At 40.1% G+C, this 23,775-nt stretch overlaps 1 protein-coding gene across 5 annotated transcripts in view; it reads left to right on the top strand.

Moving 5' to 3' along the window:
- The window catches only part of CECR2 (CECR2 histone acetyl-lysine reader), a 174,277-nt gene that overhangs the window by 137,369 nt on the left and 13,133 nt on the right, over positions 1 to 23,775 (top strand). For 2 of the 5 annotated variants that reach the window (XM_072799638.1, XM_072799639.1), the window contains exons 8-16: positions 1,213 to 1,296; positions 10,290 to 10,443; positions 14,695 to 14,824; positions 15,355 to 15,392; positions 15,478 to 15,569; positions 16,030 to 16,156; positions 18,072 to 18,460; positions 19,655 to 19,783; positions 20,118 to 20,964. In XM_072799638.1, the coding sequence (XP_072655739.1) occupies positions 1,213 to 1,296; positions 10,290 to 10,443; positions 14,695 to 14,824; positions 15,355 to 15,392; positions 15,478 to 15,569; positions 16,030 to 16,156; positions 18,072 to 18,460; positions 19,655 to 19,783; positions 20,118 to 20,964 (1,990 nt within the window). The remainder of the gene's footprint in view (positions 1 to 1,212; positions 1,297 to 10,289; positions 10,444 to 14,694; positions 14,825 to 15,354; positions 15,393 to 15,477; positions 15,570 to 16,029; positions 16,157 to 18,071; positions 18,461 to 19,654; positions 19,784 to 20,117; positions 20,965 to 23,775) is intronic. The other 3 variants (XM_072799642.1, XM_072799641.1, XM_072799640.1) reach the window with 3 other exon arrangements.

A 23,775-nucleotide genomic window follows, 5' to 3' on the forward strand; every position in this document is an offset into this window, starting at 1 on the left:
TCTGTATCAAGACTACAGCATTCCCCATTAGTAACTTGTATCTGGTTGGCAGAGTGTGGTGGGGTCAAGTTCGTATTGGCCTCTATTGCTGCTAGTATGGGAAACTGGCACAGTTCCTTGGAGAGTGAGTTCCATGGTAAATTTCCACATTTATTTAAAGTGAAGAGCTCGTCCTCTTGGGTTGAAGCTCATAAAGGAGCTGCTCATCGGCATATTTGAGGAAACTGCTGTGGTAGCTATTGTGGATGAAAAGAGTCATGACACACTTTGATGATTGGATTACGTTTGTCCTGGGGCCTAGTCATTCTAACACAACTGCTTTCAAAGCTTCTCTTTTTAAATCTACCACAATTGCTTTGCAGTATATTTATGTTTTTAAAACCACACTTTTGTCATTCTTTTTTTTTTCCCCTATCCTTTGTGCCTTTACCTCATTGATTCTTCAAGTCTCAAGACTTTGAATTAAGGGATGCCAAAACCAAACCTTGGATAATGCTGATACTGGTATTGAAGCCACAGAATTACTCCACTACAAAGCCTGTGCTGACCACCTCCATATAGGTTACAGTGGTAGAGCTATGGGGCTTATTCCACAAAAAGCCCGAAACTTACGCTGACTTTAAATAATCGCCTGGTCTTAGATCATTTTCAAAACTCCTTCCTTGAAACGTCCTATAGTGATTGCCTTCAAGCTCTTAAATTTTCTCAAGGCTCTCATCTTCTCAGACAAGCTTTCTGATTTCTAGTCACTGAGTCTTTTCCCTACTTGTGTCTTGCTACTTGGGTTCTCAGCCTGGGCAGCTACTCTCACTTCTCACTACTGCCACTGAACTGTCTTGTAAAAGGGAGTTCTACCTCCAGCTGCTCAAAATGCCCCCTTTCAGAGCCATTCCCTCCAGCAGAAGGTGGGCTATCCCTTAATAATTTGAAACAAAACTTTTTTCTAATGTCTAAATAGTTAAGGGAGTTTTCTGCCAGTGATAAAGATTGACAGACCCTTGGTGTCTATAAGGGTTTTGGTTTATTTTTCTAAGAGAAGAAACTGGCTTATTACCTGGTGGAGATGAGTCAATTTTACTGACTGTCCAAAGGATACCTTTGGCTCTCATCACCTGTGTGCCTTAAAGGCCACTCTTCTCCTGGCAGCAGCAGCAGTAGCTGAGAACACCCTAATCTGTCTTTTTCCTTTCTTTTCCTCACTTCTAACTATAGGGAAAGCGTCCACAGCGCATAAAAGCAGAGTTGCAACCTAGGTGGATGTCTGACCACCTGTCCATCAAATCCATCAAGCAAGAGGTGAGTGTGTGTGAGAGTAGAGAGGAGTTTTCAGTGGTCAGAAGGATTGCTCCATTTTATTTCAGGTACTCCTTTTATTCCTACTTGGTAATTTACCTTTGCCTCAATTTTTAAATCTCAGACCTTTATGGAGCATTCTTAAACGTAAGGTGCATTTTTCGAAAGGGAAGGATTAAAAAGTATGACATGAAATTGTGTTCTTTTCTATCTTATAGTTAATGTCCTGGGATGATAAACATACCCAAATTTAATGTAGATGAGAAAGATAAGTACTATAATAGATCTATATGTAGTAGAAGTTCATGAATGCTAAGATGGTAGAAATGAGTGGTGGGCAAAGAAAGAAGTGTTGGGACAAGCAGAGCTACATTTCTCCTGAACCTTGCAGGATAACTAAGATTTTGGTGATTTTGGTGGTGGACAGTGGTGGTGGAAGAGTAACATAAAGCATAGGGGATCCCTGGGTGGCTCAGCAGTTTAGCGCCTGCCTTGTGCCCAGGGCGTGATCCTGGGGTTCCAGGATCAAGTCCCACATCGGACTCCCAGTATGGAGCCTGCTTCTCCCTCTGCCTGTGTCTCTGCACCTCTCTTGCGCTCTCGCTCTCTCTCTCTCTCTCTCTCTCTCTCTCTCTCTGCGTGTCTCTCATGAATAAATAAATAAAGTCTTTTTAAAAAAATAAAAATAAAGCATAGAGGCAGGATAATATATAATGTGGTCAAAGAACAGTGTGTATTTGAATTTGTGTCTGGCATATAAGATATGTTGTAATATGCAGTGGAAGAAAATGCTGAAACGATCAGATTTTGGAGTCCCCTATCTGGCTTACATCTTTAGTAGGCAGGCCAGTAATAAGTGAGTTGTGTCATAAGATCTTTGGTTGAACAAGGTACCTCTCTGGTTACACCATGATAAATGACTTTTTAAGGAAAAACTGGAAAGTAAGAAGTCAGTGAGCAGTGTACTTCCAGCAGGAAAAAGCAGTAGAATCCCTACTATTGTAACTGCAGGTCTGAAATGGAGGAGATGATGGAGGTGGACATGTGGCAGGAAAGGTCATTAGAGAATGGTTGGCATGAGGGTCAGGTTGCAAGAGGATGAGTAGTGAATTAAAGTTCTCATGGATTATCCTATTGTGGTTTTGAGAAATAAGACGGTGAAAGAAAACAAATCATGAAAAAATAAAGGGGAAGCAGGATTGAGGAGAGAGAGCTCATGGCAGGTTCCTTTTTTAAAAATGGGAGATGAAAAAAAAAATAAATAAAAATGGGAGATGTAGGGGTGCCTGGGTGGCTCAATGGTTGAACATCTGCCTTTGGCTCAGGGCGTGATCTTGGGGTCGGGAAACGAGTCCCACATCGGGCTCCTTGCAGGGAGCCTGGTTCTCCCTCTCTCCCTCTGCCTCTCTGTGTGTGTGTCTCATGAATAAATAAATAAAATATTTACCAAAAAAAATTGGAGATATAGCATGGACATGAAAGATGTCCATGAATGAAGTAAGTCTGGTGTAAGATGAAGTGCCTCCAATGCAGAGTCTTGCCAGGGAGTAGAGTTGCTCCCATTTCTCCCAAGTTAAAGACACAAACTTTTGGTGGGGCAAGAAAATATTAGGAGTTCACGTTGGATGTTCCCCTATCCTTTGAAGGTGGGTAAGGCCTCAGGTGGGAGTGGAGATCTAATGAAGGCACAATATTTGGGTCAACACTAATATATTAAATAAAAGGGTTTTCCAGCATCCAGGAGCCAACTGTGTTTGGGTATTTTCATTTTGTAACCTCCTTTAGCATAAATGACTTTATTAGCATCACACTTGTAGGAAGGGGCAAAATTGATCCATTTACTGAGATTTAAAAATTGGCAAAGTGGTAATGGAATGAGGCCAAAGGAACTAAATTGCAGGTGATGATATATATATTGGATGCTGAATGTCAGAGAGGAGAGGGAACTGAAGGAAGGAGCCAGGATGAAGGGGGAGGCAAGGCGGTCACAGTGGAAGTGTCTCGCTAGTGAATTCTCCGGCTCCCACTTCCCTTTGGGTGAAGCTTCCAGAAGGCATCTCGTGCTCACTCCCCTGGGTCCTCCAGGACGTCCCCCAAGACCTCCGTTTCCTCACTCTTACTTTTCCTAGAGGTTTTTCTTTGTTGTTGCTAATCTCACTCTCCTATTCTATGTACTTTTCAGCCTTTTAACTCCTCATTTAGCATTACGTTTCATTGATTACATAGTTCAGTAGTCTTGGAAAGTGTGGAGCCTTGTTAGTGCTCCTAAATTGTTTTCATGACTCCTAAATTGGAGTGACAACACGGTCTTATATTAGAGAGAGCTTGTCATTAACCCAGGCCTACAAAAGGAAAAAATTAGTTTATAAATTTGTATCTACTTAAATACATTTGCATTTATCCTTTATTTCTCTTTTTTAGCTCATAGATGTGTTCTTGGCCATAGATATATTGCCCAACACTTAATTGCCTTTGGATTGACAGTTCTGCCATGACTTGTTGCAATCTCCCCAGTCTCGTTTCCTTTGCAGTCTTTAGATTTGGAATGGCCTTTGGTAATTGGTCTCCAGCCATAGTTCTCAGATGGTTTTCTAGTTCTTTTTGTTTTGTCCTCTCCACTTTGTTCAATTCCTTGAGCGTTAACACCTCCTTGAAAGTTCTCTTTGCTATTTTCTGTTAGTTGTGCTGGGCTGAGTCCTAAATGCCATAGTGTACATTTCAGGCTACGTAGTAATTTGAATACAGAGCAAAAGGTTCTTTTGTGGCTCTAAGCAAAGCTTAGCTCAGACACTGAAAGTTTTTAGTTAGTCTTAGCAGGGTTTCTCTTTTTTTCTGCTGTTTTTATTTTTCAATAGAACTAAGTGTGGTATTGCAGAGAACCTGGATTTCTGCTATGATACCCAATTATCCTGGAGAAAACTTGGATGTGCCATGAGTTTTCTGCTTCTATTTAAGCAGCAGAAAATCTTTAGGCCATTAAAGACTTTATAGGCAGTGTATCTATCTATATTGGTCACCCAGGAGTCTGATCTTTTTGCCTCAAAAAGTCTTTTAATTGTGACTCCTGGGGAAAATATTAGCGAAGGGAGGTAGTCTTTCTGAACTTTGGAATTAGGACTGCATTGGTTATTTTTGTCAGGAGACTTTGGACGTTGCTGTTGCTAAGGAGCTCTTTGTGGTGGTATAGTCTCAAGTGTGCTACTAAAGTTGGCAAGGGTGCCAGGGTGTCTGGTAACCTGCCCTGGGTGAGAATGGAGCACGGAAGGAAAGTCTTGAGCACAGCTTCAACCAGATTCTATTTATAATACTTTAGAGGATTTCAAAGTAGTGTTTCTAATTAGCTTCTCTTTAAAATCCCTCCTTGATTCTAGCAGGCCTCTTTCATACCTATAAAGGATTTAAATACCACTCAGTTTACAACTGACTCCTTTTAAAGGAAAAAAGAATTGCAATGTCAAACAGTGTAAAAATTTTTTAACTGTTCAGTTTTTGTTTTTTGTTCATTTGGTTGTATTTGTTCTTTAAACTATTAAAGTTTAAAACCCTACCAAGAGTGTCTCCAGGCAATGTATCCTATCTTTTAGTAGTACTTCCGTTAACACTGACTTGAGTAAGGTACTTCTGAAAATGAGAACAGTAACTTTTAAAGCAGATTCTTGGTGTGCAATGGATCCAAAAATATGGATTTTTTACCAGATGTGTATGATGCAATTTATATAAAATAATAATTGTTGAGAATTCACATCAGATAAGAACCACTGATGTGCAGTGGATCCAAAAATATGGATTTTTTTCAGATGTGTATGATGCAATTTATATAAAATAATAATTGTTGAGAATTCACATCAGATAAGAACCACTGAAATTATAACACATGATGAAAGAGAACCACGCATCAATTTACATTCCCACCAACAGTGCATGAAGCTTTCCTTTTGTCCACATCCTTGCCAGCACTTGTTATTTCTTGTCTTTTTAATGATAGCCAGTCTAGCAGGTGTGAAGCAATATCATCTCACTGTGGTTTTGATTTCCATTTCCTTGACGATTAGAAATGTTGAGCACCATTTCATGTACCTGTTGGCCATCTGTGTGTCTTTGGAAAAATGTCTATTCAGGTCCTCTGCCCATTTTTTGAATCAGATTAGTTTTTTGCTATTGTTAAGTTTTTTTAAGATGCTACAAATTTAAGTTAATCATCCTATCTTACGTGCTTAGCATAAAAATTAACATATTGGGGAAAAAAGCAACTTAAATGGCTACATAGTGTTTGACTCCATTTCTGTGAAATATCCAGAGCAAGTAAATCCACAAAGAGCAGGTTGGTGATTGCCAAGAGGTAGAGGAGTAGGGAATAAGGACTGGCTGGTTAATGGGTTCAATGTTTTCTTGTGGGGTGCTAAAAATGTTTTGCAACCTAGTGTAGGTGGTGCATCCACAATATTGTGGATGTACTAAATGCCACTGAGTTAATACACTTCAAAATGTTAATTTTATATGAATTTCACTTGGAGTTTTAGCAAAAAGCTATATGAGAGTTTTACTTATTTTTAAATGATATGGGGCCCTGATTTAACAGTTTTTTACATCTATAATGTAATCCTTAGACTTTTAACAGGGAACACATAGCAGAGGGAGGAAAGAGTTAAATACCAGCTCATTTTAGAATAGGTCATACTAGTTCATTTCCCCAGTTTACCTGGGAAGGAGTTGTTCTACAAGTCCAAAAGAATTTACATGTTCTTGTAGAAAACTTGGAGAACTATATTAAAATACTGTGGAAGGCATAGTAATCTCACAATTCCCAAATCCTCACTCCTGCACTTTTACCTGTTTGCTTCAGGCCCTTTCTCTATGCACTTCTTACAAAACAGTAGCTCACTGAATATTATTTTGTCACTTGTGTTTTTTCATTTAACCTTGTGAACATATTCATATTTCGTTAAAAATTCCTCAGAACTAGAACTTCTATTGGGTCACCTTGGCTCAGTGGTTTGAGCATGCAACTCTTGATTTTGGCTTGGGTTATGATCTCATACTCCAGCTGGACTGGGAGTTGAGCAGACTCAGTGCGGAGTCTATTTGAGATTCTCTCTCCCTCTCTATCTACTCCTCCCACTCATGCACACACTCACACACTCTCTCCCTCTCCCTTTCTAAAAATAGGTAAATCTTTTTTTAGAAAAAGAACTACTTCTGTTGATTTTACAGTGATGACTGTAATTTCACCTATTATTAAACATTTAGCATACTTACAAGTTTTCACCATTTTAAATAATGTTGACTCAAACTTAGAGAAATAATCTTTGCTTGCCTATCTTACTTTTACAATAAAGTCGTAGAAAGGTAATTACTCTGTTGAGGGTTCTTAATATATATACAAATTGTCCTCCAGAAGACCTGTGCCACAACAGATTGATAGCTCACTTTACCATATCTTTATGAATGTATCACTTGTATCTTTCACTATTTTGTAAATGAAAAGGCTAATTTACTTTTCTGTTTGATCATTGATGTGATTTTTATCTTTGAATTTTGTAATCATGTTAAATCTATTTTGGGGGAGGCTATTGTTAATCTGTGTTGGGCTTTTTTTGAGACAAAGTGGCAGTTGTGGGGGGTGGACAGAGGGAAAGGGAGAATCCCAAGCAGGATCCACACCCAGCTTGGAGCCCAATGCGGGACTCAATCTCACAACTCTGAGATCATGACCTAAGGTGAAATCTAGTTGGATACTTAACTGACTGAGCCACTCGGGTGCCCCTGTTGTTAATTGATTTGTAAGACGTATTTACATATTAAGAATAATAAATTGTCATATTTCTTGCAAAAATAATTATATAATGTTCTTAAGATTTAATTATCTATTTTATTCCTTTTCCTCCCTTCCATTGACTTTGAATATGAAACATCTCCCATGTTTATTTACAGATGACTCTGGTTACTTAATACTTCCATTCATAAGTCATTAGCTTGAATTTCTTTAGTCCTTATTAAAATGCTGACTCCATTTAATATCTCCTTGTACTGGTTGAAGGAAGAATATTTCACATGTTCTCACCTGCTTTCCTTTGGAATGAGGGGCAGAATTGACATATATTACTATGTATATGTAAATAACTTCTGGCCCATATACCTGTGTTTTCTCTCTTTGTTAAATCTGACATATATATAGAAAGGACTACAGTTTTATTGGGATGAAATAATTCCTTTGACCAGGCTTAGTCCTCTCTACCTCCTCCCCTCCCATTCTATGAATTGTTGAGGGTATCTGCTTCGTCATTGTACAATAGAAAGGGGCAAAGGCAGTTTGTTTTGGTTGGCTTTGGCTTGTTATGTAGCTCCATCATAACTTCTGAGCTGGGTAAAGTTGTCACCAAAAAGTTGGAATAATGAAGGACTTGTGGGTGAAGGGTGCTTGTGTAATAGAGAAGGTGCTTACCTAGCAGTTAGGAGTCAATAGCTAGAGACACATTCTTCAGAAGAATTTTCCTTAATATATGTATATATAGCCTCCCCATTTCAGAAACAATATCTAGCATATCTAAACTGCCTGCTCTGGTTATAGGATAAAGATTTTAGGAACTTTCTTTAGTTTTATAGTGTCTGCTGTATGATAATGGCTTTTGCTTCTTATATTTGAATGTTTGAGGATTGTTGTTTTTTTTTTTTTAATTTTCATCTCCTTTCTTATTTCAGATTTTAACTTTATAGTAACCAACTCTTTTAAACTCAGGCTTGGAGATGGGAAAATAAATAAATAAATAAACTCAGGCTTGGGGCGCCTGGGTCATTCAGTGGTTGAGCATCTGCCTTTGGCTAAGGGCATGATCCTGGGGTCCTGGGATCAAGTCCCACATCCAGCTCCCCAGGGAGCCTGCTTCCCCTTCTGCCTATGTCTCTGCCTCTGCCTCTCTCCCTATGTCTCTCATGAAGAAATAAATAAAATCTTAAAAAATAATAAACTCAGCCTGAAAGAATTCAAAAGGTCAAGTGACTTTGGGAAGGTCTACTATCAAGGCAAGACCACTTCCAAATCCTAAATCCAATGAGAACCTTAACTTGGTTTCCAGGACCAGATTGAGTGTTTAGTGAAGACTTAGAAATGACTTGTTACTTGTCAGTCTGTATCTGTCTCTTCTCTCCTTTTTAAGACTACTTCTGTAATTTCCACGGTGTAAAACTTTTGAAAATTTACCAATACAACAGATTCTTAGATCTTCTTCCTTCTAAAAAGCTGTGTGAAGAAAAGTTTCACATTCCTGATTAAGGTTTATCTAAAATGGGATAATTAATGTTATCTTTACTGTTAGGGTATTGCGAATTCTCCCTTTGTTGATACCAGATTTATTTTTCTGTCTCTGCAACTTATACATGTTCTCTATGCAGGCAACAGTTAATACCTTTTCAATAACAATTTTTAAAAGTTCTAGCTTTTGGGCAGCCTCGGTGGCTCAGCGGTTTAGCGCCACCTTCAGCCCAGGATGTAATCCTGGGAGACCTGGGATTGAGTTCCACTCAGGCTCCCTGCATGGAGCCTGCTTCTCCCTCTGCCTGTCTCTGCCCCTCTCCCTCCCTCCCTCCCTCCCTCCCTCCCTCCCTCCCTCCCTCTCTCTCTCTCTCTCTCTCTGCCTTTCTCTCTCTCTCGAATAAATAAATAAAATCTTTAAAAAAAATAAAATAAAAAATAAAAGTTCTAGCTTTCACATCAGCACAAAAGTCCAGGGAAGAAAGGAAAATAAAACAATTTCAGCACAGTCTTCACTACAAAATGGCTCAGAACTAGTTATATTGGAGGGGACGCCTGGGTGGCTCAGCGGTTGAGCACCTGCCTTTCGGCCCAGGGTGTGATGCAGGGGTGATCCTGGAGTCCCTGGATTGAGTCCCACATCCGGCTCCCTGCTTGGAGCCTGCTTCTCCCTCTGTGTCTCTGCCTCTCTTTTTCTGTGTCTCTAATGAATAAATAAATCTTTAAAAAAAAAAAAAGTTACATTGGAAAATATGCAGAGTATAAACTAGTGGATTATTATGGTAATGGTCCTATTTTCCTTTATCCTTTATTAGATTTCTTAGGCAATCACTTTCCCAGTGACCAACTGAAATCTTGATGTTAATGTTGTTTGTGTTAAAAACGGGAAAATTGGGGCAGCCCGGGTGGCTCAGTGGTTTAGTGCTGCCTTCAGCCCCGGGCGTGATCCTGGAGACCCAGGATCGAGTCCCACGTCGGGGTCCCTGCATGGAGCCTGCTTCTCCCTCTTCCTGCGTCTCTGTCTCTCTCTGTGTCTCTCATGAATAAATAAATAAAATCTTTAAAAAATAATAAAATAAAATAAAAAATAAAAACAACGGAAAATTTTTTTTAAAAAGGGAAAATGTTAGCCAGTTTGAGTAATTTTATGAATTTCTGTGCAGCTGCCTTTCTCTTTTCTGTATCTTAAGGCAAAATGATGACCCCTACCACCAAACTCCCAATTTTATTCATTTATCTTCTTTGTAACATATAAATGTTAAGGGTTTCAAAGTCCTATGCATTGAAACTGTGACCCTATGTTCTTTCATCCATTTTAAATTGTTTAGATGAGAGTACTTTCTAAGATGTCACTTGTATCAAATATTAAATTTGTAAGAATAGTGTCTCTGAAGGTCCACAGTTTCTTTTCTCTGGAGGGCCGCAGTTTCTCTTCTCTGGTCCAACATATTCACAGGATTATCTCCCAAAGACACTACAAATTATGTAAACCATTTGGACCAAAACTTTTTACCTTACTTCAAATTGCCATTATCTTTTAATGTTAGTTTTGTACCTCCTTATGGTCATTCTACAGATGATAAAGTCATCTGTTGAATAAATGTAATTGTGGTTATGATATAAATCCCCTGCCTATCTAATGTTATTTTTTGAGTAGTTGAAATTAGTAAAAAATGAATCTTAGGGCCAAAAAACTGCTCTTACGTTACTGTGTATTGACTCTATACACTTACTTGGCTTTTTGCAGGAGACCCCTGTACTTACCAGAATAGAAAAGCAGAAGCGCAAAGAGGAGGAAGAAGAACGTCAGATTCTTCTGGCAGTGCAGAAGAAGGAGCAGGAGCAGATGTTAAAGGAGGAGAGGAAGCGAGAGCTGGAGGAAAAAGTCAAGGCAGTGGAAGGTATGTGGCTTCTGCGCAGCACATGTGGTGGGGGTAACAGCCCTCCCTCCTCTGGCCAAAACCAAACCAGACCAGGTTCTATCCTTGTCTGTGCTGCTTCCGGCAGTTTCTATTAAATATCTTAATTGTACTCTTGTTTATTCATCTGGATCTGATCTCATTGCATGTGCATTCCTTCTGCAGCACTTGTATTGGTTATGTTTGGTGTTCCTTTCAGCTTTACCACTTGCCCTCCTCGATGTACATCATCCTTCATGTAAAATAGAAAAAAATATTAGGGTATTAATGACAAGTTTCATAGAAATCATTTTAAGCATAATTGAAATAAGCTAAAGAAAAGTGTTAGAGATTTCAAGTATGGCATTGTACAAATTGATTTTATTAGGACAGATCCTTTTCTCAGACTTGGATCTAAGTTTTGGTCTTGGTATAATGAGATTTTTCTTTGATTTCCAGTTATTACAAAAGACGATAATAGTTCCTATATGTATGAGATAGCAGTTATATTTATAAGCTGAACCTGATAAATCCCATGGTCAAAGATCATTCGGGTTAGTTGAATACAGATTTCTTTCAAGTAAATTTGCTGAATTTAAAATTTTTTTTTAAATCCACTTAACCAGGATTTGGCTTTTTACTTTTTTTTTTTTTTTTTTTTTTACTTTTTTTTAATTTATTTATGATAGTCACAGAGAGAGAGAGAGAGGCAGAGACACAGGTAGAGGGAGAAGCAGGCTCCATGCACCGGGAGCCCGACGTGGGATTCGATCCCGGGTCTCCAGGATCACGCCCTGGGCCAAAGGCAGGCGCCAAACCGCTGCGCCACCCAGGGATCCCGGATTTGGCTTTTTAATGTAGTGTTTCAGTATTTAAATAAATTTTGGCTATAAATTTAAAGGAGTCTGGCCTTATTATGTGCTTTTTCCCCTCCCATTCCTACTGTGATCACTTATTCATTATAAAACCCTTAGTGTATTTAATCTGCAAATCTAAGGGCACCTGGGTAGCTCAGTGGTTGAGCATCTGCTTTTGGCTCAGGTCGTGGTCCTGGGATCGAGTCCCACATCAGGCTCCTTGCACAGAGCTTCCTTCTCCCTCTGCCTATGTCTCTGCCTCTCTGTGTCTCTCATGAATAAATAAAATCTTTAAAAAAAAAAAATCTGCAAATCTAGCCTATGGGACGATATGTAGTATATCCTACTTCTAAGATGCTTCAATTTCCAATGGTAGATTTAAATTCCTCAAGACAGTAACTGTGGCTTTTATTTCTTTATAGATTTTGAGGAGATTCTGTAATTTTCAGTGATGTTTTCATTTGCTACACTAGTCTCACCTTACTGTTTTTTACAGACAGGTTCAAAACTTATTTTTATGGCTTGGTTTCTGTACCTATAAGATTAATAATACCTGTGTTAGATTTTTCTTTAAGTCAGCAGATATTTTTGAGCACCCATTCTGCACCAGGTGTTGTTCTAAGAATATAGATATTAAACAAAAGAAGTTAATCCTTTCATGGGGTTTACTTCCAATGGTGGGATGACAGAATAAATGAATATTGTAGAATCATAGATGGTGGTGAAAGATCTAAAGAAAAATAAAATAGGTTTAGAGATAAAGAATGATGTGATGTAGATGGCATTTAAATAAACCTCTCAGGGGGCACCTGGGTGTCTCAGTCAGTCACTTGGCTGCTTCCGGCTTGGGTGGTGGTCCTTGTATCCAGCCCCACATCTGGCTCCCTGCTCCCTACTTGGAGGGGAGCCTGCTTTTCCACTCTCCCTCTGCCTGCCACTCCCCGTTTGTGCGCATGCACTCTGTCTCTCTCTGTCAAATAAATCTTAAAAACAATTTTTAAAAAAACTTGTCAAGATAGCCTTCTTTGAATATGTGACATTTAGAGAAGTGAAGTGAATGAAAGTGCCATATGGAACATCTGATGGGGGAAGGGCATCACAGGCAGAGGAAATAGCAGGCGCACAGGTACTGAGGAGGGAACATGTGGGAGAAAGGCCAGTATGCACCAATGCAAAAAGCAAGGGGAAAAATGGGCAGGAAATGAGTTCATAGAGGTAACCAGTGGTCTGTCACATCAGGTAGGACTGTGCAGACCTTGTTAGAAGGATTAAATAAAAAACAAGTATTCCCTAGCGCCCAGCAAGCTCACAAATGATAGTTATCCTAGGGAAAATGTGGAGAGAATTTTTACAGGCTATAAAATAGTTATAACAATAAACTTTTCCTGAATTCTTGGGAAAAAAAGGGGGAGGGGCTAATGGGTTTTGGGGGGGTTTTTTAAGGATTTTTATTTATTTTAGGGAGCGAGAAAGTGCGCAAGTGCAACGGAGTGGGGGGGGAGGCAGATGGAGAGGAGGATAGAATCTTGAGCAGACTCCACACTGAGAATGTATTAAGTAGGGACGCCTGGGTGGCCTTCAGTCCAGGGCGTGATCCAGGAGACCTAGGATCAAGTCCCACATCGGGCTCCCTGCATGGAGCCTGGTTCTCCCTCTGCCTATGTCTCTGCCTGCCTCTCTCTCTCTGTCTCTCATGAATAAATAAATAAAATCTTTTAAAAAAAAATGTATTAAGTACAAAAGGCGTAAACTATAAAGGAAGGGAGATTGATGTTTGACTACATGAATTGTTTAAAACTTAACATATGACATAAACACTGTAAGCAAAATGGAAAGAGGAGTCAAAGTAGAATTTTAACACATAATTAACAGAGACTAATTTTCCAGATTATTTACAGCACTTCTGTAAATCCATTAGAAATGGAGCAACCCAAAGGAAACGGGCCAACTATGTAAGCAGGACATTCACACAAGAGGACACCAAACCGTCAGTAACATGAAAATATGTTCATTATCACTCCAGTCAGGAAAATGCAAATGAAAACATCACAATTCCTTATCAGTACTTACCAGTTTGGCATAAATACTTGTTTTAATACCAAGTGAGTGTGAGATCACTCAAATTGCTGTTGAAAGAAAGCTGTACCTGTTTGGAAAGCAATTCTCTGGCAATTCCACTGCTAGATGTGCATCCCAAAGAGCTCATACTTGTGCATAAGAAGGCATGTCGAAAGAATTGTCATTATACTATTATTTGTAAAATGCAAAAAAATGCAGCCAACTAGAACGTGGATTATTAAGCTGTGAAGTACTGTATTAAAGTTACTAAAGCAAAAATGTTAAGATTGCCAGTTGTTTAGGTTCATTGATATCCAGTAATTACCCTTTTCTTTTATCTTGAAATCATATTTTTAAAAAAACAGTATTATAGTCATTGATAGCAAAGGGCCTTTGACTAAAGCAGATACAGATTTACGTTTATAAGTGAATAACATAAGAACAAAAGCACAAGTCAAATAGAACTAGACAGAGAAAACACTTAGCAGGATCATATCATACTCATGGACTCCACGTCTGTCCCTCCAGGAAGAAAATACAAGATGTGTCCTGGCTTTTCCCTTCCATTTTTATGTCTTTCTGTCTTGACAGTCTTCTTTATCTCCCTGCCTCTTTTCTTTACTCCTGACCTTCCGGTTTCCTGCTGGCACTTGGTGTCTCATCAGACTAGTAGTGGAATGCCAAGTGTGTTTCTCATGGCTATGGCTGCGAGCCAGAAAAAAATCATCCCTGTCTTTCAGCTCCTTTCCAATTCCAGCTGGCATCTTTCCCTTGTTCCCAGCCAGATTTATTACTACCCCTGGCTTGGTAGGGGCCAGCTGCCAGTGGAGGGGGTGGATTGAAGAGCAAAGACAATTGGTGTGCTAGGATGCCTTTGTAAATGCAAAACCTTGATTGCTTAGATGCATATAAAATCCTGTATATGTTTGGATTGAGTGAGAGTCTGGTCCTTAGAAGTGGGATGTTGCTTTTCTGAGAGAAAGATTGGAAAGACCTCAAGTATTCAAAGAAGGCTAATCATTCAGTCTTCTATTTTTTCCTTTTTCTTCTGTTTTTCTTCAGCCTTGCTCTTCCTCTCCCTCTCCATCCCAGTACCTACCCTACCACCATCATCCCTCCCTAGTCCTTGAGCTTAATATGCATAAAGAAAATGGGTTCCACATGTTTATACTTTTCATAGTGCATTCGATCTATAGAATCATCCTAATTACCAAAAGAAATAAAAATAACTTTATAAGTGATCTTTGTTTCTCCTCTCAAAATTGATTAACAAACATCTAGTCTAATCCTCTAAAGAGTGCTTAACCTCACATACCATAATGCGCTGTGTTCATTGCAGATCGAGCAAAGAGAAGAAAGCTCAGAGAAGAAAGGGCATGGCTGCTAGCCCAAGGGAAGGAGCTCCCCCCAGAACTTTCCCATCTGGACCCTTATTCCCCCATGAGAGAAGAAAAAAAGACTAAAGACATGTGAGTATTTGATGATACTAACCGTAGCAACCAGAAACATTCTGGCATTGTGTTAAGCACTCTTCTTATGTAATTCTTAAAACAACCCTGTGTAATATTCAGTGTTCCTGATCTTCTCATTCTTCTGTATGCCTTTTTTGTATTATTATTCTTTAGATTACAAAAATATTCATTAGGTTAAAATAAAACCCAGGAAATAATGTGCACTTAAATAACCAACATTATAGAATCATAAATTAAGTTGTGGATCATCTAAGTCCACCCCATCATTTTACAGATAACAAAAATGATACTCCCTTTGGGTTTGTTTGTTTGTTTGTCTTATGATACTCCCTTTGTGTGCTTATTAGGCTTGCTAACCTCTGCCTTCATAATATTTTCTAGAGATTATCAGTGTTACAGACTTAGCTTAAAAACAGTTTATTGACTGATCCAAACCTTGGTATAAATTAGCTATGTATCTGTGCTTGAATTAAGAGATCAGGAAAGAAGGTGGTCAAAGTTACTATTTCTTATTTTGTGATTCACAGCTTTGAGTTGGATGATGATTTCACTGCCATGTATAAAGGTCAGTTCCCATTCTCAACTGTTACTATTTCTGACTGAAGTACTCCTGTGTGAGTGTGTTAATTTAAGCTCTCTTTGACTTTCAGTTCTAGATGTGGTAAAGGCTCACAAGGATTCCTGGCCCTTTTTAGAACCTGTGGATGAGTCGTATGCCCCAAACTATTACCAGATTATTAAGGTATAGGCTACCTTTGCAGTTATACCTACTGTGGTATTTGTTTCTTTCTTGATTTTTTTGTTGTGTTTTTTGTTTTAAGTTTACCTATTGCAAAATTTTTAAAAAATCGGGCAGCCCAGGTGGCTCAGCGGTTTAGTGCCGCCTTCAGTCCAGGGCGTGATCCTGGGAGACCCGGGATCGAGTCCCACGTCAGGCTCCCTGCATGGAGCCTGTTTCTCCCTCTGCCTGTGTCTCTGCCTCTCTCTCTCTCTCTCTGTGTCTCTCATGAATAAATAAATAAAATCTTTTTAAAATTTAAAAAAATTTTTTTTAAAAGTTTACTTGTTGCTCTTGAGAATCAGGGTTGCTGGATTATATGCCAGGCTCCTGAGCATCTCATAATGACATAATTCCTTTGCCTCATAAGGACTATGAGATGTTTTTTCTCCAGCATGTTGTAATTTAGTGTGTCCTATTTTAGGTCCCCATGGATATTTCAAGCATGGAGAAGAAACTGAATGGAGGTTTATACTGTACCAAGGAGGAGTTTGTGAATGACATGAAGACTATGTTCAGAAATTGTCGAAAATATAATGGAGAAAGTAGTGGTAAGTGGGGAAGGAGTTTGCTGAGGATACATTTATTAACACCATTTCAGTCCAGAACAGAATACCTTCTTTTTTAGAAATACACAAAAATAGAAGTGCATCTCTTTTAGAAATGATTCAGACCTTTCATTGGGACTATAAACAAAATGTAATTTAAAGCTGTGGGATTGGCCATTCTAACCACTTACACAGTATATGCCTGAACCACTCCTATCCTATATGACAAAAGAATGTATCTTGTAGCTAACTGGTCTCAGGTTATTTTTCATTATCTTAGAGACCAGTCTGGGTTTAGTTTGTACTGTGCTTCCTTAACACAGACCACTAACCGTTGACAAGATCGACCCTATATATTCTTTTTTTTTTTTTTTTTTAAGATTTTATTTATTCATGAGAGACACACAGAGAGAGGCAGAGACACAGAGAAGCAGGCTCCACGCAGGGATCCTGATACAGGACTCTATCCTGGGACTCCAGGATCATGCCCTGGGCTGAAGGCAGGCACTAAACCGCTGAGCCACCCAGGGATCCCCAAGACTGAACCTGTGTTATTTTTTTTTTAAGATTTTATTTATTTATTCATGAAAGACACAGAGAGAGAGTGAGAGGCAGAGGGAGAAGCAGACTCCATGCAGGGAGCCCAACCTGTGGGACTTGATCCCTGGACTCCAGGATCACGCCCAGGGCCGAAGGCAGGCGCTAAACTGCTGAGCCACCCAGGGATCGCCCTGAACCTATATTCTTAAATCCTCTTCAGAAGTCCACTGAGTAGATCTCCAATAACAAAGAATGTATGGCTCCAAGTATAGAAACTTGGAGTCATTTATGCAGTAGGTCAAATGCTTTAGCTTCAAAACTAAGGAGATTTGGGACACCTGGGTGACTCAGTCAGTTAAGCATCCGGCTCTCGGTTTCTCCTCAGGTCATAATCTCAGAGTCATGAGTTCAAGCCCCACGTTGGCCATGTGTTCAGCAGAGTGACTGTTTAAGATTCTATCTCTCCAGGCAGCCCAGGTGGCTCAATGGTTTAGCGCTTCCTTCAGCCCAGGGCCTCATCCTGGAGACCACATCAGGATCCCTGCATGGAGCCCGCTTCTCCCTCTGCCTGTGTGCCTCTTTCTCTATCTGTGTGTGTCTCATGAATAAATAAAATATTAAAAAGAAAAAGATTGTCTCTCTCCCTTTCCTAACCACCCCTCCCCCTAATTTCTCCCTCTTAAATAAATAAGTCTTTAAAAATAAACAGAATTTGGATGTCTGAGAGGCTCAGCGGTTGAGAGTCTGCCTTTGGCTCAGGGTGTGATCTCAGTCCTGGGATCGAGTCCCACATCAGGCTCCTTGCAAGGACCCTGCTTTTCCCCCTGCCTGTGTCTCTGCCTCTCTGTGTGTCTCTCATGAATAATTTTTAAAAATAAATAAATAGGGATCCCTGGGTGGCGCAGTGGTTTAGCGCCTGCCTTTGGCCCAGGGCGCGATCCTAGAGACCTGGGATCGAGTCCCACGTCGGGCTCCCGGTGCATGGAGACTGCTTCTCCCTCTGCCTGTGTTTCTGCCTCTCTCTCTCTCTCTCTCTCTGTGTGTGACTATCATAAATAAAAAATAAATGAATGAATGAATGAATGAATAAAAATTTTTAAAAACAACTAAGTAGCTTCAGTGACTGTATTTAATAATTCTTCGATTTAGCCTTGAAGAATTAAATGTGTTGGTTTAAGGTAATAGTCCTAGAGCCTTTTAAGACAAAAACAGTGTCTTCATCTTGTGTCCATAGCCACACAACATAATAACACTCGAGTTGAATTAAGCTTAAGAATTTAGCCAAATAGCATCTTTATTATTGTTTGTTGGTAAGAGAAATGTCTTTTATGTCCTCTAAGACCTGTACCTGGAAGTTAATCCTTGTATCTTCCCATAGAATATACCAAGATGTCTGATAATTTAGAGAGGTGTTTCCATCGGGCAATGATGAAGCATTTTCCTGGTGATGACGGAGACACAGATGAAGAATTCTGGATCAGAGAGGATGAAAAGCGAGAGAAGAGACGTAGCCGGGCTGGACGAAGCAGTGGAAGCCATGTCTGGACCCGCTCCAGGGATTTGGAAGGGCCCAGCAAGAAGCAACAGCCAGTGGAGAATGGAGGAAAGTCATTGCCACCTGCACGGCGAGCTTCTTCTTCTGGGGATAATCATAGCAGCAGTTCCTCACAACTCCCTCGGGAGGTGGGCACTTCAAATACCCGAGGCTTTTCTCGTCCCCTACATTATGGTGGGATGCCCAACCAGGCACCCCTTTTAAACCAGATGGTAAGGAATAGCTTAAAATTCTATTGTGGTTTCTCCTAGTTGATAATTCAAAGAAAAGTGAAACCTTTGTAATTGCTCATCTTCCAAAGTAACTTTTCTGTATGTGAATGATTTCTTCTTCCCTCTTCTGTCCTTTCTTTATTCATTCTTCCTCTAATTTTAAATCTTTCTATTAATCAATCTGATGCACTCTCAAGATGGGCAAAAATTGGGATCTATAAAACTCTTTTCATGTACAAAGCACAGAAATACATACAGCATATAAAATACACAGCATATCTGCAGCATTAAAATTTCATGTTGGGGGATCCCTGGGTGGCGCGGCGGTTTGGCACCTGCCTTTGGCCCAGGGCGCGATCCCGGAGACCCGGGATTGAATCCCACGTCGGGCTCCCGGTGCATGGAGCCTGCTTCTCCCTCTGCCTATGTCTCTGCCTCTCTCTCTCTGACTATCATAAATAATAAATTAAAAAAAATTTTTTTTAAAATTAAATTCATGTTGGGAGGCAGTTGGGGGAAAATTGGCTTAAAAGGCATTGGGGGGGATCCCTGGGTGGCGCAGCGGTTTGGCGCCTGCCTTTGGCCCAGGGCGCGATCCTGGAGACCTGGGATCGAATCCCACGTCGGGCTACTGGTGCATGGAGCCTGCTTCTCCCTCTGCCTCTCTCTCTCTCTCTCTCTGTGTGACTATCATAAATAAATAAATAATTAAAAAAAAAAAAAAAGGCATTGGGGGCCAGCCCGGGTGGCTCAGCGGTTTAGCTCCGCCTTCAGCCCAGGGTGTGATCCTGGAGACCCCGGATCGAGTCCCATGTCGGGCTCCCTGCATGGAACTTGCTTCTCCCTCTGCGTGTGTCTCTGCCTTTCTCTCTCTCTCTCTCTCTCTCTCTGATGAATAAATAAATAAAATCTTTAAAAAAAAAAAAAGCATTTGGGGCAAGAGGCAATAATGAAAAAGAGATTAAGAAACACAGTTTTTCTGTCCTGCAGCAAGAGATTGCTTTGGGCTCTGGAACTAGCCCCAGTGTTGGGTAAGGCCATATGCTACCATTCTGTAGGAACATCCTATTTTCTATCTAACGTCTTCTGTGCTCTCCCTTTTCTTTGGGTTTTTGTTTCGTTGGTTGGTTGGTTGGTTTTTATTGTTTTTGTTTTTGTTTTTGTCTCCCCTTGCCTTTACTCAACACCCTCCAGAAGCCAGCAGTACCAGGAACATTTGGCCCTCTTCGAGGATCAGATCCTGCCAATTTATATGTCTCCTCTAGGGTCCCAGAACCACACCCTGGAGAACCTATACAGCAGCATCAGCCTTTTGCCATGCAGGTAAGTAACCTACTCACAATATACAAATGCAGAAGGTTTCACAGATAAACTTCAGAAGTACAGTCTCCTACCAGGTTAAAGTTAATTCATCATCTTTCATTCTATAGAGTTTATTACTATAGATTAAACACATTATAAGATATGCCTTATTTTATGGGTCATTGTGGTTTTGATTTGCATTTCCTTGATGATAAGCATCTTTTCATGTGTCCATTGGCTATTTAAATGTCTTCTTTGAAGAAATGTCTGTTCATGTCTTCTGTCCTTTTTTTTTTTTTTTTTTTTTTTTAAGATTTTATTTTAACTCTGCTTTTTTTTCTTTTCTTGTTGCCAGCCTCCAGTTGGAATTAACAACCACCGAGGACCCAGGCTAGGGACACCAGAAGAGAAGCAAATGTGTGGGGGGCTGACACACCTTACTAACATGGGATCACATCCTGGATCCTTACAGCTTAGGCAAATGGGTGGCCCCAGTCAGGATGGAAATATTTATCCCCCTACTCAATTCCAGTCAGGATTTATTCCTCCTAGGCATGGTGGGGCTCCAACTCGACCCCCAGACTTTACTGAAAGCTCAGAAATTCCTCCCAGTCACATGTACCGATCATACAAGTACCTGAATCGAGTACACACTGCTGTCTGGAATGGGAACCATGGTGCTACAAATCCAGGAACCTTGGGCACAGATGAGAAGCCCCCCATGGGGCCAGGACCCTCTCACCAGCCTCGTACTCTTGGTCATATGATGGATTCTCGAGTGATGAGACCTCCTCTCCCCACAAACCAGTGGACTGAACAATCAAGCTTTCTACCTCATGGAGTTGCTTCTTCAGGGTATATGCGACCACCCTGTAAATCTGGTGGACATCGGTTACAGCCACCTCTGGCCCCAACGCCAAGTTCTCTTTTTGGAGCACCCTCCCAGGCTCTGCGAGGGGTACAAGGAGGGGACTCCATGATGGACAGCCCAGAGATGATTGCCATGCAGCAACTTTCTTCCCGAGTTTGCCCACCAGGTGTGCCTTACCACCCCAGACAGCCTACACCCCCCCATTTACCTGGCCCTTTTCCACAGGTAGCTCACTCAGCATCAGTAAGTGTGTCAGCCCCCAAGCCTACCTTGGGGAACCCTGGGAGGACACAGGAGAACAGTGAAACACAAGAGCCTGAGAATGACCGAGGTAATTTACACCAACACTTTTGTCTGATGTCTAACATGAAAACTCTTAATTCAAAAGGAATCTTTTTTACAAAGACTGTCAAACTTACTTCTAGCTTCTTGAACTACTCACTTGGATTGGGCCAAAGATCTGAAAGGTAGTAGTGATGGTTACACAAATGTGGTCCTTCCTGTACCATGCAGTTTTTTTGAGACTTATAGACGTGGCTATTTTATTATTCTTGTTTATAAAGATGGAAAATCCAAGGCACAAAGCATTAGGTTGCTTGGCTTCACGTTGCTAGTAAGTGGTGGAGCCGAGATTTTTACCCAGACCCACTCAGTCTAGCACCCATGCTCTCAACCACTGCATCCTCAAACTATCTTGAAGAATGACAGTCTTAAACTTTATCATTATGAAATAAGTTTTCAGCACTTAAAACCTGATTATTTCCATCCTTCTATTCTTTGGACACATATCTATAGCTACTCAGAATGAAGAGTGGTTAGACCTAGCATATCTAGAAGGGATTTCTTAGAAATATCATTTAAGAGATTAACCTGAAAATTTAGAAGATGAAAAGCATATTTTGTGTAATTAGTGCGTGTTTCTAGAATAGATGTCCACCCCGTCTTATGTTATTTTCTTCAACATATGACTGGAGAGGGGCACCTGAGTGGCTCAGTCATTTAAGCGTCTGACTCTTGATTTCAGCTCAGGTCATGATCTCAGAGTTGTGGGATCCAGCCCCAACTATAATTGTATATAATACTATATACAGTGTTATATTAGTTTCAGGTGTACAATATTGTGATTCAACAAATCCCTACATTACTCTGTGCTCTTCATGATAAGTGTGCTCTTTTTTTCTTTTTTCTTTTTTCTTTTTTTCTTTTTTTTGATAAGTGTGCTCTTAATTCCCATCACCTATTTCACCCATTTCCCCACCCACCTCCTCTCTGGTAACCATCAGTTCTCTATAATTAAGAGTCCGTTTTTCTGTTGGTCTTTTTCTTTGTTCGTTTTTTAAATTCCCCATATGAGTGAAATCATATAGTATTTGTTTTTCTCCTGATTTATTTCACTTAGCATTATATCTTCCATCCATGTTGTTGTAAATAGCAATATTTCATTTTTTATGGTCAATACTCCATTATTTATTCATAACCACTTCTTGATCCATTCATCTTTCAGTGGACACATGGGTTGCTTCCATATCCTGGCTATTGTAGATAGCTAAGTAAACTCTAGTGCTGTAGTAAACATAGGGTGCATATACCTTTCAAATTATTGTTCTCCTATTCTTTGGACAAATACCCAGTAGTGGAATTAATGGATCATATGGTAATTCTATTTTTAATTTTTTGAGGAACCTCCATACGATTTTCTAGAATTGGCTACACCAGTTTGCTTTCCTCCCAACAGTGCCCAATGTTTTTTTTTCTACATCCTCACCAACATTTGTTTCTTGTGTTGTTGATTTTAGCCATTCTGTGGGCTGTGAGGTGATACCTCATTGTGGTTTTAATTAGCATTTCCTTGATGATAAGCATCTTTTCATGTGTCTGTTGGCTATTTAAATGCCTTCTTTGAAGAAATGTCTGTTCATGTCTTCTGCCCCCCCCCCCCCTTTTTTTTAAGATTTTATTTATCTATTCATGAGAGACATAGAGAGGCAGAGACACAGGCAGAGGGAGAAGCAGGCTCCATGCAGGGAGCCTGACATGGGACTCAATCCCGGGTCTCCAGGATCACGCCCTGGGCCGAAGTCAGCGCTAAACCACTGAGCCACTTGGGCTGACTTCCCTTTTTTTTTTTTTTTTTTTTTTTAATGGCATATCTTTCCATTGATTATCTTGTCTTTAATTTTTTTTATCAGTGTTTTATAGTTTTCAGAGTATCAACCTTTTTTGCCTCCTTTGTTAAGTTTACTTCTAGGTATTTTATTATTTTTGGTGAAACTGTAAATGGGCGCCTGGCTGGCTCAATCAGTAGAATATGCAACTCTTTATCTTGGGGTTGTGAATTCAAGTCCCATGTTGGTTGTAGAGATCACTTAAAAATAAATTTTTTTTTTTTTGTTTTTTAAAAAAATGTTTTTTTGTTTGTTTTTAAAGATTTTATTTATTTATTCATGAGAGGCACAGCAAGAGAGAGAGACACAGGCGCTGGGAGAAGCAGGCTCCACACAAGAGCCCGATGTGGAACTCGATCCCAGAACTCCAGGGTTCTCTGCCTCTCTCTCTCTTCCTTGTTGATTTTCTGTTGGATGCTCTGTCCATTGATATAAGTAGGGTGTGAAAGTCCCCTATTATTATTGTATTCTTATTATTTCCTTTATGTTTGTCATTGGCTGCTTTTTGTATTTCAGTGTTCCAGTGTTGGGTGCATAAATATTTACAATTGTTATATCTTCTTATGGGATCTTGCCTTTTGATTATGTAGTGTCCTTCTTTGTCTCTTATTACAGTCTTTGTTACATTCTGTTTTGTCTGAAATAGGTATTGCTACCTTGTGTTTCTTTTGACATCCATTTGCATGATTAAATGCTTCTCCGTCCCTTCACTTTCAATCTGAATGTGTTTTTAAATCTTTTTAAGATTTTATTTATTTATTCACGGGGGGGGGGGGGGTGGAGGCAGAGACACAGACAGAGGGAGAAGCAGGCTCCATGCAGGGAGCCCGACATGGGACTCAATCCCGGGTCTCCAGGATCACGCCCTGGGCTGAAGGCAGAGCTAAACCACTGAGCCACCCAGGCTGCCCTGCATGTGTCTTTTTGGTCTGAAATGAGTCTCTTGTAGGCAGCATTATAGATGAGCCTTTTTTTTT

This window comes from Canis lupus, chromosome 25, assembly GCF_048164855.1.
Source record: "Canis lupus baileyi chromosome 25, mCanLup2.hap1, whole genome shotgun sequence".
Taxonomy (NCBI): domain Eukaryota; kingdom Metazoa; phylum Chordata; class Mammalia; order Carnivora; family Canidae; genus Canis; species Canis lupus.